The sequence below is a fragment of the Tenrec ecaudatus genome, chromosome 1 (genome assembly GCF_050624435.1).
Source record: "Tenrec ecaudatus isolate mTenEca1 chromosome 1, mTenEca1.hap1, whole genome shotgun sequence".
Taxonomy (NCBI): Eukaryota; Metazoa; Chordata; class Mammalia; order Afrosoricida; family Tenrecidae; genus Tenrec; species Tenrec ecaudatus.
Genome location: NC_134530.1, coordinates 199,702,935 through 199,717,486, shown reverse-complemented (window position 1 = coordinate 199,717,486; position 14,552 = coordinate 199,702,935). Strand labels below are relative to the sequence as shown.

Here is a 14,552-nt window from a genome sequence, read left to right as displayed (position 1 = left end):
TGAACATAGCAACATACATAGAAGAAGCAGACATTGAGATGCCATAAAAAAAAACTCTCAGAATGCTGCTTGGAGCCATGCAGGATATGAGGGAAACAATACAGGAAAAGGATGAAACAATAGAGGAGATAAAAGACATACACCAAAGGAAAATACAGGAGATTAAGAAGCAGATAACGAAAAACAATAGCAAAATCGTGTTCCTTGAGAATCGATTGGAGGAGAGAACCGCATCAGTGGCGTGGAGGACAGCAAAGCAGACTTTAATAAACGTGAACAAAAATCTAATAAGAGCATCAGAGAAGCCGAAGAAAACCTAAGAGCTATGTCTGATGCTATGAAGTGGAACAACATTAGAATTATTGGCCTACCGGAGGAAGACACAACAAAGAAGTCATCTGCAACAATAGCGAGAGAATTCTTGGAGGAAAACTTCCCCAGCCTAATGAATGAAAACCAAGCAACCAACCAAGAGGCTGAAAGAACACCAGCACGACAGGACCCCAAGAAGAAATCACCAAGGCACATAATAGTTAAACTATCCAACTTTGAGGAAAAGGAGAAAATCATGAGAGCAGCTAGGGAAAAGCAAGCAATCACATATAAAGGTTCCCACATAAGGATATGCTCAGACCTATCAGCAGAAACTATGAAAAAAGGAGAGAGTGGAGTAACATATTCCAAAAATTGAAAGAAAACGACGCAAATCCAAGAATACCCTACCCAGCCAAATTATCGATCAAGATCGATGGAGAAGTAAAAGTCTTCCCAGACAAGGAAAAACTCAAAAAATACGTTACAACAAACCCAGCCTTACAAAAGAGCCTCGCCGACTCAGTATGGGCAGAAGAACAACACTCACCAAGCACAAATAAGAGACCAACACATAGAACAACCTCACCCAGAGCACAACAAAGAGAAAACAGACGCCAAGATAGCAATGGCTTAAGGATGGAAAGAAGTCAAGAATGATACACACACACTAATGAGAAAGGAAAGTAGGAAAACTCCCAACACAAAAGGTATAAAATGGCATCACAGAGTCCGCACATGGAGATAATAACCCTGAATATCAATGGCCTGAACTCAGGCATTAAAAGACTGAGACACATCGCTTCTCAGCCTTTTGGCTAAGATCAAGTGTAGTAAAAGACTTAGACTAGCAGAATGGCTTAGAAAACACAACCCATCAATTTGCTGCCTACAGGAGACACATCTCAAGGCTACAGACAAAAATAGGCTGAGAATCAAAGGCTGGAGAAGGACCTACCAAGCAAACAGCAACACAAAAAAAGCAGGGGTTGCAATCCTTATCTCGGATAAAATTGACCTCAAAGTGCAAACCATAAAAAGAGATAAGGAGGGACACTATATAATGCTCAAGGGAATCATAGACAATGAACCACTAAGCATTGTAAACATATATTCCCCGAATGAGAGACCATATTCCCCGAATGAGAGACCAGCTCAATACGTCAACCAAACACTCCAAAAGATTAAGAAAGAAATCACAGACTCAACAATTATAGTGGGCGACTTCAACACACCACTCACTGAGAAAGATAGATCACAGGGAAAGAAACTCAACAAGGAGACTAGAGAGCTAAACTCCACAATTAGACAATTTGACCTAATAGATATTTACAGAGCTTTTCATCCAAATATAAAAAATTTCACATTCTTTTCAAGTCCCCATGGCACATATTCAAAGACAGACCACATGCTGGGGCATAAGGCAAATCTACATAAATTTAAGCACATTGAAATAATACAGACCTCTCTCTCTGACCACCGTGCCATAAGACTGGAAATCAACAAAAGGAAGACAAAGAAAATAAGAGCAAATAATTGGAGGATGAGTAACTCTCTATAGCAAAAGGAGTGCATACTGGCGCAGATCAGAGACGAAATCAGGAAATTTCTAGAAACCAACGAAAATGAGCACACGACGTACCAAAACTTATGGGACACAGCAAAGACAGTCATCAGAGGAAGGTTCATAGCAATACAAGCACACCTAAGAAAAGGAGAGACTCATGACGGGTACACTGATGCAAAATTTACAAAAACTAGAGCTGAGTCAGCAGGACAACCCTACTACTAGCAAAAGAAAAGAAATTATAAAAATCAGGGCTGAGATTCAGGAGAGGGAAAATAAAAAAACTATGGAAAAAATTAATATCACTAAAAGTTGGTTCTTTGAAAGGATAAACAGGATCGATAGACCATTGGCAAACCTAACCAAAGAAAGGAGGGAACAAATCTCAATAGCAAGAATTAGGGAATGAAAGAGGGGTCATTACAACAGACCCTAATGAAATCAAAAGGATAGTTACACAATACTATGAAGGACTGTACTCCAATGAATTCAACAATTTGGAAGACATGGACAAATTCCTGGAAAAACAATCCCTCCCTAGACTCTCCTCGGTGGACATCAAGAATCTCAACAGACCCATCGCAATAGAAGAAATAGAAAAGGTTATCAAGGGATTACCAACAAAAAAATCCCCTGGACCAGATGGATACACAGGAGAATTCTATCAAGCATTCAGGGAAGAACTAATACCAATCCAACACAAACTTTTCCAGAACACAGAAAAAGATGGCAAACTCCCAAACTCCTTCTATGAAGCTAGTATAACTCTGATACCCAAACCGGGCAAGGATCCCACAAGAATCGAGAACTACAGACTGATATCCCTAATGAACATTGATGCAAAAATCCTTAACAAAATACTAGCCAACAGAATACAAAAGTATGTAAAACAGATAATTCACCATGACCAAGTGGTATTCATACCAGGGATGCAGGGATGGTTCAACATACGAAAGACCATTAGTATTATTTGTCACATTGACATGAAAAAGTATAAGAATCACATAATATCAACAGACGCAGAAAAAGCATTCGACAACATCCAACACCAATTCCTGTTTAAGACACTAGCGAAGATAGGAATGGAAGGAAAGTTCCTCAAGACAATACAAGCTATATATGAAAAACCAACAGCCAAAGTGGTAGTCAATGGAGAAAAGACTAACACAATCCCACTGAAAAAGGGGACCAGACAAGGATGCCCCTTGCCCCCACTCGTATTTAATATCGTGCTGGAGGTTTTAGCTAACAGCATAAGGCAAAGAAGTGACATCAAAGGTATTCGTCTGGGGAAGGAAGAGGTGAAACTATCGTTATTTGCAGATGATATGATTTTATATATTGAAAATCCCAAAAGTTCCACAAGGGGAGTACTGGAAGCAATAGAGGAGTTTCGCAGAGTGGCAGGATACAAGATCAACAAACAGAAGTCCATCGGACTGTTATACACATCAGATAAGACCACAGAAGAAGAGATCAAAAAGGTGGTACCCTTCACAATGGCCAAACACAAATTGAAATATCTAGGGATACACCTGACTGAAAAAACAAAAGATCTATATAGGGAAAACTATAGAACACTATTACAAGAAACCAAGAGCGACCTCAACAAATGGAAGAATATTCCATGCTCTTGGATTGGGAGACTTAATATAGTTAAGATGTCAGTTCTGCCAAAAGCACTATATAAGTTTAATGCTATCCCGATACAATTACCATCATCTTTCTTCAAAGAAATGGAAAAAACTGATTACCAACTTCATATGGAGAGGGAGGAAGCCCAGAATTAGCAGAGAACTCCTCAAGAACAAGGACACCGTGGGCCGGCTTGCTTTATGCAGCCACAGTTCTCAAAACTGCATGGTATTGGTACAATGACAAATAATCAGACCAATGGAAAAGAACTGAAAACCCAGAAATAAAAGCATCAGCATACACACAGCTGATCTTTGACAAGGGCCCCAAAAATATCAAATGGGAAGCAGATGCCCTCTTTAACAAGTGGTGCTGGAAAAAATGGATATCAACATGCAGAAAAATGAAGCAAGACCCTTATCTCACTCCATGCACAAGAATAAACTCAAGGTGGATCACAGACCTTGAAGTTAAACCCCAAACTATTAGGGCCATCAATGAGGAAATTGGGACCAACCTGAGAACTTTGGCGCAGGGAATACACAGGCTATCAGAAAGGTGGGCAAAGGACTTGAACAGAAATTTTACAGGGACAGAAAGCTGAATGGCCAACAAACATATGAGAAAATGTTCCCGATCTTTAGTCATAAGAGAAATGCAAATTAAAACAACAATGAGGTACCACCTGACACCCTCAAAGGTAGCCCAATTCAAAAAATCAGAAAGCAACAAGTGTTGGAGGGGCTATGGGGAGACAGGAACTCTCATCCACTGCTGGTGGGCCTGTAAGTATGTACAGCCACTATGGAAATCAATCTGGCGAAACCTAAAACAGATGGAAATACAGTTACCATATGACCCAGCAATCCCCCTACTGGGCATATACCCAGAAGAGGCAAGAAACAAACCAAGACCAGACATCTGTGCTCCAATGTTCATTGTGGCACAGTTCACAATTGCAAGGAGTTGGAAGCAACCCAAATTTCCATCAACTGACGATTGGATTAAAAAACTGTGGTATATACATACAATGGAGTACTACGCATCACTAAAAAGCAGTGATGAACATATGAGGCACATAGCGACATGGGAAGAACTGGAGGAAATCATGCTAAGCGAGGTAAGTCACGCACAAAAGGACAAGTACAACATGAGCCCGCTGAGGTAAGAATTAAAAACTTTTTTAAAAAGCAAAAGGGGTATAGGGGGAAAAGCTACTGTATACAAACATTTTAGGGGTGAAGACTGTGTAGTATGGAAGGGACCAGACCAAAACCAGGGATGCACATGGTAGACAATGGTGGAGGAGGGAGGGAAAGGAAAACAAAAGGATGAATATAAGGAAGAAAAGGGGAGCGGGGACATGGGGCACTAACCCACCCAAGGGGAGGGTATTGTTTATATCTCCACAGGGAAAGTGGGACCAGACTTCAACCCAGTGCCGCAAGGTGTGAATGCAATATCCCGGTATGGAGTAGGAAACCAGTGGAGAGGTCTGGGAGGCTGGCCCCAGCACCATAAATGAAGTGGATTCCTGCCCCTCCCCCGAAAAGAATTTGTTCCAAAGGACGACATTGACTCTGCAGCTCCGGGAGATGAACATATCTGATCAGAGCACACGGGAGCAGATGAAGGGGCAGGAGGAGAGAGTGGAGCACAGCCTGGCCCACCAGGCCATGAGGATGATGTTCCTGAGTAGAGCAGCCAGTCCACAGAGAGAACAACATGGCTGGCCCTACTATGAGAAATAATGCCAATCAGTGACTAAGGGCGATACAGGGGACTGCACCGGAGACACAGTGTGGGAATTTCACCTGACTTGATCCCACCACACCGAGGCAAATCACAGGGGGAGTGCAGCGGAACAGCAAGGGAATGGAGTGGCAAGGTCCCCAGGGAATGCTGAAAGTGGACCTTGGGGCCAGGGTGTGATGCCCCAACAGACTGGACTGGAAAACGCTCCTAAGGGCCAGCAAACGATCCCTGAACTAACTACAAGCTTTACTCATGTGAACTGTTTTGTTCTGTTCTTTGTCAGTGGTTTGTTTCTATTGTTTGTTGTCTGGTTGGATACTGTTGCTTTGTTTTCCTGTCTTGTTTTCGTGCATGTTAGTGTCTCCACAGGTCTGTCTGAATAGGACAGGCTGGATGAACTATCTGGAGGAAAAACAACGGGACCGACAGTTCCGGGGGGACTTGGGGTGGGGGTAGGGGGGGTAAGGAAGTGGTGTTAACAAACACAGGGACAAGGGAAAAACATGGGACCCAAAATGGTAGAGAGGGGGGAGTGGCAGGCCTGGTGGGGAACGATCAAGGGTAAGGTTGCTTAGAGAAGAGGTATACTCTAGCCCAGGTGGCGACGAAGCACGGTAGTGGGGCAGGAGGAAAGTCAAGGTAGATGGAGGAAAGAGCTAAGAGTCAAAGGGCATTTATGGAGGTCTAGAAAAAGACATGTACATGCAAATATATATAGGAGGATGGGGAAATAGATCTATGTGTCTATATTTATAGGTTAAGTATTAAGGTGGCGGAAGGACCTTGGGCCTCTACTCAAACACTCCCTCAATGCATGAATACTTTCTTTTATTAAATTGGAACTCCATGATGCTCACTCTCCCGACACAACTGCTGGAGCCAAAGTGGGTGAACAACTAAATGTGGTGAAGAAAGCTGATGGTGCCCGGCTACAAAAGAGATAGTGTCTGGGGTCTTAAAGGCTTGAAGATAAACAAGCGGCCATCGAGCTCAGAAGCAACAAAGTCCACATGGAAGAACACACCAGCCTGTGTGATCGAGTGGTCCCGAAGGGATCAGTTACCAGGCACCAAAGAACAAAAAATCCTATCATTGACTGCACACCTCCATGATAGGATCGCTGAAGACAAATGGGTGCATAAGCAAATGTGGTGAAGAAAGCTGATGGTGCCCGGCTATCAAAAGAGATAGTGTCTGGGGTCTTAAAGGCTTGAAGGTGAATAAGCGGCCATCTAGCTCAGAAGCAAAAAAGCCCACATGGAAGAAGCACACCGGCCAGTGCGATCACGAGGTGCCAAGGGACCAGGTATAAGGCATCATGCAAAAAAAAAAAGATATTAGTGTGTGTATGTATCTGTATATACGTGTATATGTATATATGTATGTGTATATATGTATATATATATCATATTAAATGAAGGGGGAAGTGCAGAGTGGAGACCCAAGGCCCAAGTGTCAGCCAATGGAGATCCCCTCATAGAAGGGTTTAGGAGAGGAGATGGGTTAATTAGGGTACGAGGTAGTACCGATGAAGAACACAGCTTTCCCTCAGATCCTGGATGCTTCCTCCCCCAAACTACCATGATCCGAATTCTACCTTGCAGGGCTGGCTAGGGCAGAGGCTGTACACTGGTACATATGAGGGCTGGAGACACAGGGAATCCAGGGTGGATGATACCTTCAGGACCAAGAGTGTGAGGGACGATGCTGGGAGAGTGGAGGGTGAGTGGGTTGGAAAGGGGGAACTGATTACAAGGATCCACATGTGACCTCTTCCCTGGGAGAGGGACAGCAGAGAAGGGGGGGAGGGGAGACTCCGGATAGGGCAAGATATGACAAAATAACGATGTATAAATTACCAAGGGCACATGAGGGAGGGGGGAGAGGGGAGGGAGGGGAAAAAAAAAGAGGACCTGATGCAACGGGCTTAAGTGGAGAGCAAATGCTTTGAGAATGATTGGGGCAGGGAATGTATGGATGTGCTTTATACAATTGAAGTATGTATATGTATGGGTTGTGATAAGAGTTGTATGAGTCCCTACTAAAATGTAAAAAAAGAAACGAGGAGAAAAAAAATGATTAGGGAAAAGAATGTACAGATGTGCTTTATACAATTGATGTATGTATATGTATGGACTGTGATAAGAATTGTATGAGCCCCAATAAATTGTTAAAAAAAAAAAAAAAGAAATGGATACTCTTGAACCAAAACAAAAATGCTGGTCATATGAGGCTGGTTTCAAAATGAAGGTTTTGTCAAGAGCAGGAGAGAGCAATAATAGTATTGCAAGTAGGGAATTCTGTGTTGACAAAAAGTAACTGAGGGAGTGGTGGAAAATGGAGGCTGATTTGGAACAGATTCCAAAAGCTAAAATAGCTCATCGAGGGTTAACGTCTTTTTACAGGGCTCTAGAGTGTGAATTGCATAAATGGGTTATGGAGTGTCGTCAAAATGGTTACTGTGTAACCCGCATGGGAATCCGCATACGTGCTCTACAAATGGCTAAGGATGACAAATATAAAGCATCAGGCATTGAAAAATTTGCTGCGACAGCAGGATGGTGTACCTGCTTCATGAATAGGTTTGGCCTACTATGTTTGAGACAAAGAACAAAGATTTCCCAGAAATTGACAGAAGACCTTGAAGAAAAAATTATGTCATTCAAGTCATTTATTATAAAACAAAGAAGGATTTATAATTATGACCTGGCAGATATTGGGAATATGGATGAAACTGCCATGACTTTTGATCTTCCAAGCAACAGAACTGTGGCAAGTTTAGGAGAAAAAACATTTTTCCCAAAACCACAGGAAGTGAAAAAAAAACAACCACTTAACAGTTGTTGTATCATGTTTGGCTAATAGAACTAAGCTGCGTCCTGTGATTATTTTTAAAAGAAAGACCTTGCCTAAAAATAATAATTTCCCACCAACAATTACTGTGGAGCACATGTTAAAGGCTGGATGAAGACGGAACAAAAAAATGGCTGGAAGAAATTTGGAAGTGACGACGAGGAGGAGCCTTAAAGAAAAAGCCATCGTTACTTGTTTGGGATATGTTCAGAGCCCACCTAGCTGATGACATATTGCAAAATCTAGTAAAGTTACTTTAGACGTTATTCCAGGTAGGCTAACATCTGTACTGCGGTCTCTGGATGTATCTTTGAATAAGCCTTTTAAAGACCGTGCGCGAAGGATGTGGCATGAATGGATGTCATCTGGTCAAGCCCAACTAACAAAAGGAGGAAGTCAATGAAGCCTGACATAGATTTAATAGCAAAGTGGGTTCGAGATGCATGGGAAGACATTCCAGAAGACATGGTGCGACGTGCCTTCCAGAAATGTAGTATTAGTAATGCTATGGATGGCAGTGAAGACTGTGCTGTGTGTGAAAATGACAGCAGTGATGATGGCAATCTCAGTGAGGACAGCGTCTATGATGACCTCACACCAGCAGAAGCTCTGCATTGGGATACAGATGATGATGAGGAATCCAGTTTTGAAGGATTTTAACTGTACATTTTGGCTTGGTTGCTGATTGAGCTCAGGGAATAGTACTCTGTTTTTGTTGAACCTATTTTCCACTTACTGTGCTGGTTTACTAATATTAAATGACTTGTCCTTTTATTTATGTTTTCTATTTAAAATAAATATTTAAATAAATTATCCCACTGATGTCTCAAATTTTATTTTCATTTGTTTTGATTATTGAAACTCACCAATAGCTTCTGCATTTTCCACCCTAGGCTTATACTCGAATCAATCAGTTTTTCTGGTTTCCCAGGTAATAATTAGGTACCTCGGCTTATACTCAGGTCAGCTTATATTCGAGTATATATGGTACTCACCAGTTTTCTCTTCTCGGAAGAAACTGATCTTACAGAGGAAGTCGAACTAGCAGAACCTGAAGTGTTTTCCTCGTTCTTATCCTAAGAATGCCATTTGGAAAGGAGGGAAAAAAGGGGGTGGGGGAACAAAAAAAATCACAAAATAAGGTATACGACGATAACAGCATTTAATCATTATAAATCAATGTTTCCTCTACATCAATTAACATATTTCAGAGGGGAGTGATGTCAAAGACACACAAATGTTGGCAGGATATGAAAGGGAAACCGGTATTGCAGAGAGGAGGCCAACTCAGATAACTGCCATGAGAGGTGGCATTTTCATGATGGGATTCAGTCTGCAATAAGCCATTATGAATTCAATTTTGTCCCCCATAAAAAAATTCATATGGTGAATTCCCAACTCCTGGAACCATTCGAGATAGGATCTTTGAAGATGTTATCAGCTAAATTTACAAGAAGAATTTAACTTGTGGTTTAGTGATTAAAAGGGGCCCTGGAAGCATAGGTTACACGTGGGGCCGATAACCACCAGCCACTTTGAAGGAGAAGTCTTTCTACTCCTGTAGATTTACAGCTATATTCTGTCCCACTAGGTTGCTATGAGTAGAAATCGATTCAATGTCAGTGAGTGTGGTTTTTCGGGTAGAGGTTAAGCACCAAGCCACCAACCAAAAGGTCAGCAGTTCAAACCCATCAGCTGCTCAACAAGAGAAAGATGAAGCAGTCTGCTTCTCTAAAGATTTACAACCTTGGCGCCCTGTAGAACAGTACTATTCTATTTGCTATGATCACTGATTAGGAGTGTACTTGGTAGCCCTGGGTTTTCTGAAACTTGAATAGGGTGAGTCCTAATACAATCTGAGTCTTGTCTTATAAAAGAGAAAACACACAAATGACAGGGGGAATCCATGTAAAGATGCCCCCAAACCAAACTGGCTGCCATCGAGCCAACTCTGACTCATAGCGACCCTAAAGGACAGAGCAGAACTGTCCCTGTGGGTTTCCACGCCTGTAAATCGTTGAGACAGACCGCCTCATCTTTCCCCACTGTGCATTCAAGCAGCAGAGACTGTGGTTAGCAGTCCAATGCTTAACCCACTACCCCACTGGGGCTCCTGTGCCACACGCGAAGTGGGAAAGGACTAGAAGGGATTTTCACCAAGAGCAGAAAAGACTAGGTTCTATCAACACCTTGAATTCTGTGAAACTACAAATTTATGCTCATGCACAGCATCTCATATACGGTAGTTGGTTATGACAGCACTGAAAAATGAATACAAAAGAAAAGCCATGGGAAGGAGGGGGGAAATGAGGAGCTGATGCCAGGGGCTTAAGTGGAGAGCAAAGGTTTTGAGAATGATGAGGGCAATGAATGTACAAATGTGCTTTACACAATTGATGTATGTATGGATTGTGATAAAGAGTTGCATCAGCCCCTAATAAAATGATTTAAAAAAAGAAGAAAAACCATATATCCTGTTTGTTTTCAGAATTGTTTAAATTCAGTAGATGCAGATTTAGGATCTACAAAGGAATGCTGATATATGTCCAATGGTTAAATGCTCAGCTGCTAACCCTAAGGTCGTCAGTTCAGAGCCCCACTGTGGCTCTGGGGGACAAAAACACTGTATCTGCTCCAAGATTCTACAGCCTGAGTCAGTTCTAGTCCATCACATAGGGTCACCATGAGTTGGCATGAACTCAACAGCACACAACAACTGGGCGGTCTCAAACTGTCCACTCATTTTTCATGCACATTCTGAGTGTCTATCCTATAGCAAGGAGGCCCTAACGGCGTAGTGCTGCAATCTGCAAGGTTTGTAGTTCAAAACCACCAGCTGCTCCACAGGGAAAAGATGGGGCTTTCTACTCCAGTAAAGAATTAAGTCTTAGAATCCCAGAGTTCTACCCTATCTTGTAAAGTTGCAATTAGTCAGTTTCAACTTGATGGTAATGAGTTTGTTTTGTTTTGTTTTTTAATTCATTGGGAGGTAGTGACTTTTTTGTATACTGTACCAAAATCATTCTAGACAATGGGGATAGAGCACTAAATAAAGAATGAAAGGCGGAGAGGGGGGAGCCAACAAAACTCATGGGCGTACAGGAATTCATAAACTGTATTTAGTATGTTAGTTGATGCGGGGCGAGGGGGATTAAAGAGGGACAGAAGAGATGGAAGCTGGGGTGAATGGTAGGGGGAATCAAAATGACATTAAGTCTCCTGTGATAAACTGACATCTAAATGGAGACCAGTGGTGCAATCAGCTCCTTTATGTAACTTTTTCCTTAGTTCTCTGGAAAAACAGCTTTAGATTTTTCACCTTAAAACCTGAGGAGTTACCTCTGCCCTACTTTTTTACCTCAGAGAATGTGTTACTTTCATCTTGGTTAGTTAGCATTTCCTGAGTAAGTAGTACACAACTCAGGTTGGATACTTTTTGTTTGGCCCTGGGCAGCTGTGAATGGTATGCACCTTGCAAGGACTGAGTAATAAACACGTAAGATTCGTACAGTCCATTATGTAAAGTGATGGGAGTCAATCAAGTGGTGATCGGTAATTTTGTTTCCGACCACTAGCTGGGGGCCATCTCTTGAAATTGACAGGGAATTGTGTATAAATGCAGCCAACCCATAGAAGTTTGTCAGATGGAAAGAAAAAAAGAACTGGCAAAGCATAAGCAAAAGGGTGGGGGGGAAGACAAGAGAAAGGAGGCAAAAGAACCTCCTAAGAGAACTGAAAATCAAGTCAAAAGGCTATATAACAAACACTGACAAAAAAACACAAACACTGAACGGAGTGAGAATCCCAGAAGGGGTTCTATGGCAGAAGTGGCCAGAATCGCCCACAAAAGGGCTTGCAGCATAGTTGACGGTGACAGATGGGTGAGCCAAGAGGGCCCTGTCCTCATCCTACCAGAAGTCTGTCCTCTGGGGGCCAAAGGAAAGGATGCATGGCAAAGAGCTGAAAAAGCTGACCTACACTTTAGAAGGGAAGAATACACACCAGGGGGAGCCTTTGCCTGCACGTTTGTGAATCTGAGCTTTGTTGTAGTCCTGATACCCAGTTGTACCCTGCGCTTCCTTAAGAAACCACTTAACTAATGCCTACGTATGTACAAATATGCTTGATACAATCGATGTGGGGACTGTTAAGAGCCCCCAATAAAATAATCTTTAGGAAAATAATTTTAAAATAAAAATTAAATTTAAAAAATTAAACCACTTAACTATAAATGTAGTCTGTAGAGTTCCGTGTGGCTGCTACAAGCCCAGAAAGGCAGTAGAGGGTACTGTGAGTGAGAGAGTTGGTGTCCTATTTGGTAAAATGTCTGGAGAGTGGATGAATGTCTAACCACCATCTCATTAGGATCAATCTTGGGTTAATCATGATTCACATTATTCCATGAAACTGGACAGGTTCTAACAGTATATTCCCATCATTTTACAACACCCAAACAAGTGATTCATAGCAACACCATAGGAAGTATAACTGCCCCTAATGTCAGACAGCAACTCTATGGGAGTAGAAAACCTCATCTTTTTCCCTCAGAGTGGCTGGTGGTCACGACTGCAGATCTTGTCGTGAGCATACCAATGCATAACCCACTATACTACCAGGGTTCCTCCTGGAGGTAAATTAGCAATCAGAAGGTTAGTACATAATCAAAGAATAAAGGCAAAAACATCCAATGATCTCTATAATACTTTAAATTATGAAAAATGCATTTGAATCCTAAGTGATCTTGGTCAGTAATAAAATATGAACACATGATTCTAACAATGAACTATTCAGACTATTCAGAAGATTTTTTACGTTTTATATTTAGTTTTACCATCACATTGATGTCTTGAGGACAAAACCCATTTAAACTAATGAATTATTCTAAATTTCATCTATTAAGGCACTTCCTAAGACAGAATGCCGAAAGCAAGAGAAAGAAAGGAACATGAAGAACATGTCTTTCCTGCTCCAAGATCCCCTCCCATAGGAACACCATTGTGATCAACCAGAGCGCAATCCTACCGTTAGCTGTGGGGGGGGGGGGGAGGGAGGCAAACACTGAGAAAGTGAGGAAGATGGCCTAAAACTGAGTTATTTCTACGAATGGGGGAGTTTGGGGACTTGGAATTGAAGTGAAGAATATCAACACAAGCTATTTAACTCCCTGAGTCTTAGAGTGTCTGAGAAATTGGGAGAGCAATACCTCCCTTCTGGAGTTGTGAGGAAGAGCTATAATAACGCAAGTAAGGAATGGAAAACCAATGACGCTTCCCAGACCCAAAGGGCAAAACAGAATACTCACATGTCTCTTAAAAACTGAGGTATATTTAGGGTTTGTTGAATATTAAAAAAACTAATTGTTAAATTGTTTTTTTAAAAAATGTGAAATTTCTTGTGCTCACTTCGCATTACATAGATTAAAATTGGAACAAAAGAGATTAGCATGGCCCCCGGTTAAGGATGAAACGCAAATTCGTGAATTGTTCCCTCGTATATGAGTACAAGATTGAAGAAAATGTTCGAAAATGGATGGCGGTGACTCTACAATTCTCCTTGATATGAATGAACTATTGGTATGTAAACTATATGTAAATAAAACCGTTTTTAAAAATTCCTTACTTCTTTATCAACATTGGGCGATGAGGAGGTGGCTTTTCTCCGAGACTTTTCTTTTTTCCCACAAGATTCTTTGTTGAACATTTTTAAAGCTAAAAGAAACGTGAAAAAATAGATTACGGCTTATCATTTCAGCTTCTAAGCATTTGAGTTCTTTATTATTTCCTCAAGGTTTGGGGCCTTTAAACCACCAATATGGCCATGCTTATTAGACCAGTCTAGACAGTGTGGCCCCAGGAAGATTAGATATGGAAAAATGTTTACACAAAAAGGGGGAGAGTTTACCTGAGGTGCCCTTATAAGGGCAGTTACATTAAGGGCAGTTAACCACGCTTCCTGTCGGACCAATAGACTTCTGTCTTTACTGAAAACTGTACCGATAATACCTGGAAAAACAATCACAGTGATTAATCCTCTGCCATAGAATCAATTCCCTCAGAATCTAGTCCCAGAGATCCTCATAGCAGACAGCTTCACCTTTCTGGTGGGTTTTAAATTGTCAACCTTGCAATTATCACCCCATGCCTAGCCATCCGGGTTCCCACCTGATGATGTGTCTGTGTCTTTGTATTAAGAAAACCCTGCTGGATAATGATCCAGAGCAAACCTGGGAAATCAGTATTCGGTTTTAAAGCATTTGGGGTAAGGTCGTTCTGTTTTTCCTCGAGCTCTGACTCACGAGAAGCCGATGCTTTGGTCTGCTGACTCACAAGGACAGCAGTTCAAAGACATCAGCTGCTCAGCAAGAGAAAGCTGAATTTTCTACTCCGGTTAAGAGTTACAGTCTTGAAAATGCAAAAGGGCATTTTCACCG

At 41.7% G+C, this 14,552-nt stretch overlaps 1 protein-coding gene and 1 pseudogene across 1 annotated transcript in view; one reads left to right on the top strand and one right to left on the bottom strand.

Annotated features, from left to right (window-relative positions):
• The window catches only part of SWT1 (SWT1 RNA endoribonuclease homolog), a 112,852-nt gene that overhangs the window by 96,529 nt on the left and 1,771 nt on the right, over positions 1-14,552 (bottom strand). The window contains exons 2-4 of the mRNA XM_075528386.1: positions 14,024-14,124; positions 13,742-13,830; positions 9,118-9,198 (exon numbers count right to left, since the gene is read on the bottom strand). Of these exons, the coding sequence (XP_075384501.1) occupies positions 9,118-9,198; positions 13,742-13,822 (162 nt within the window). The 5' untranslated portion in view covers positions 13,823-13,830; positions 14,024-14,124. The remainder of the gene's footprint in view (positions 1-9,117; positions 9,199-13,741; positions 13,831-14,023; positions 14,125-14,552) is intronic.
• LOC142438271 (U6 spliceosomal RNA) lies at positions 13,517-13,617 on the top strand (annotated as a pseudogene).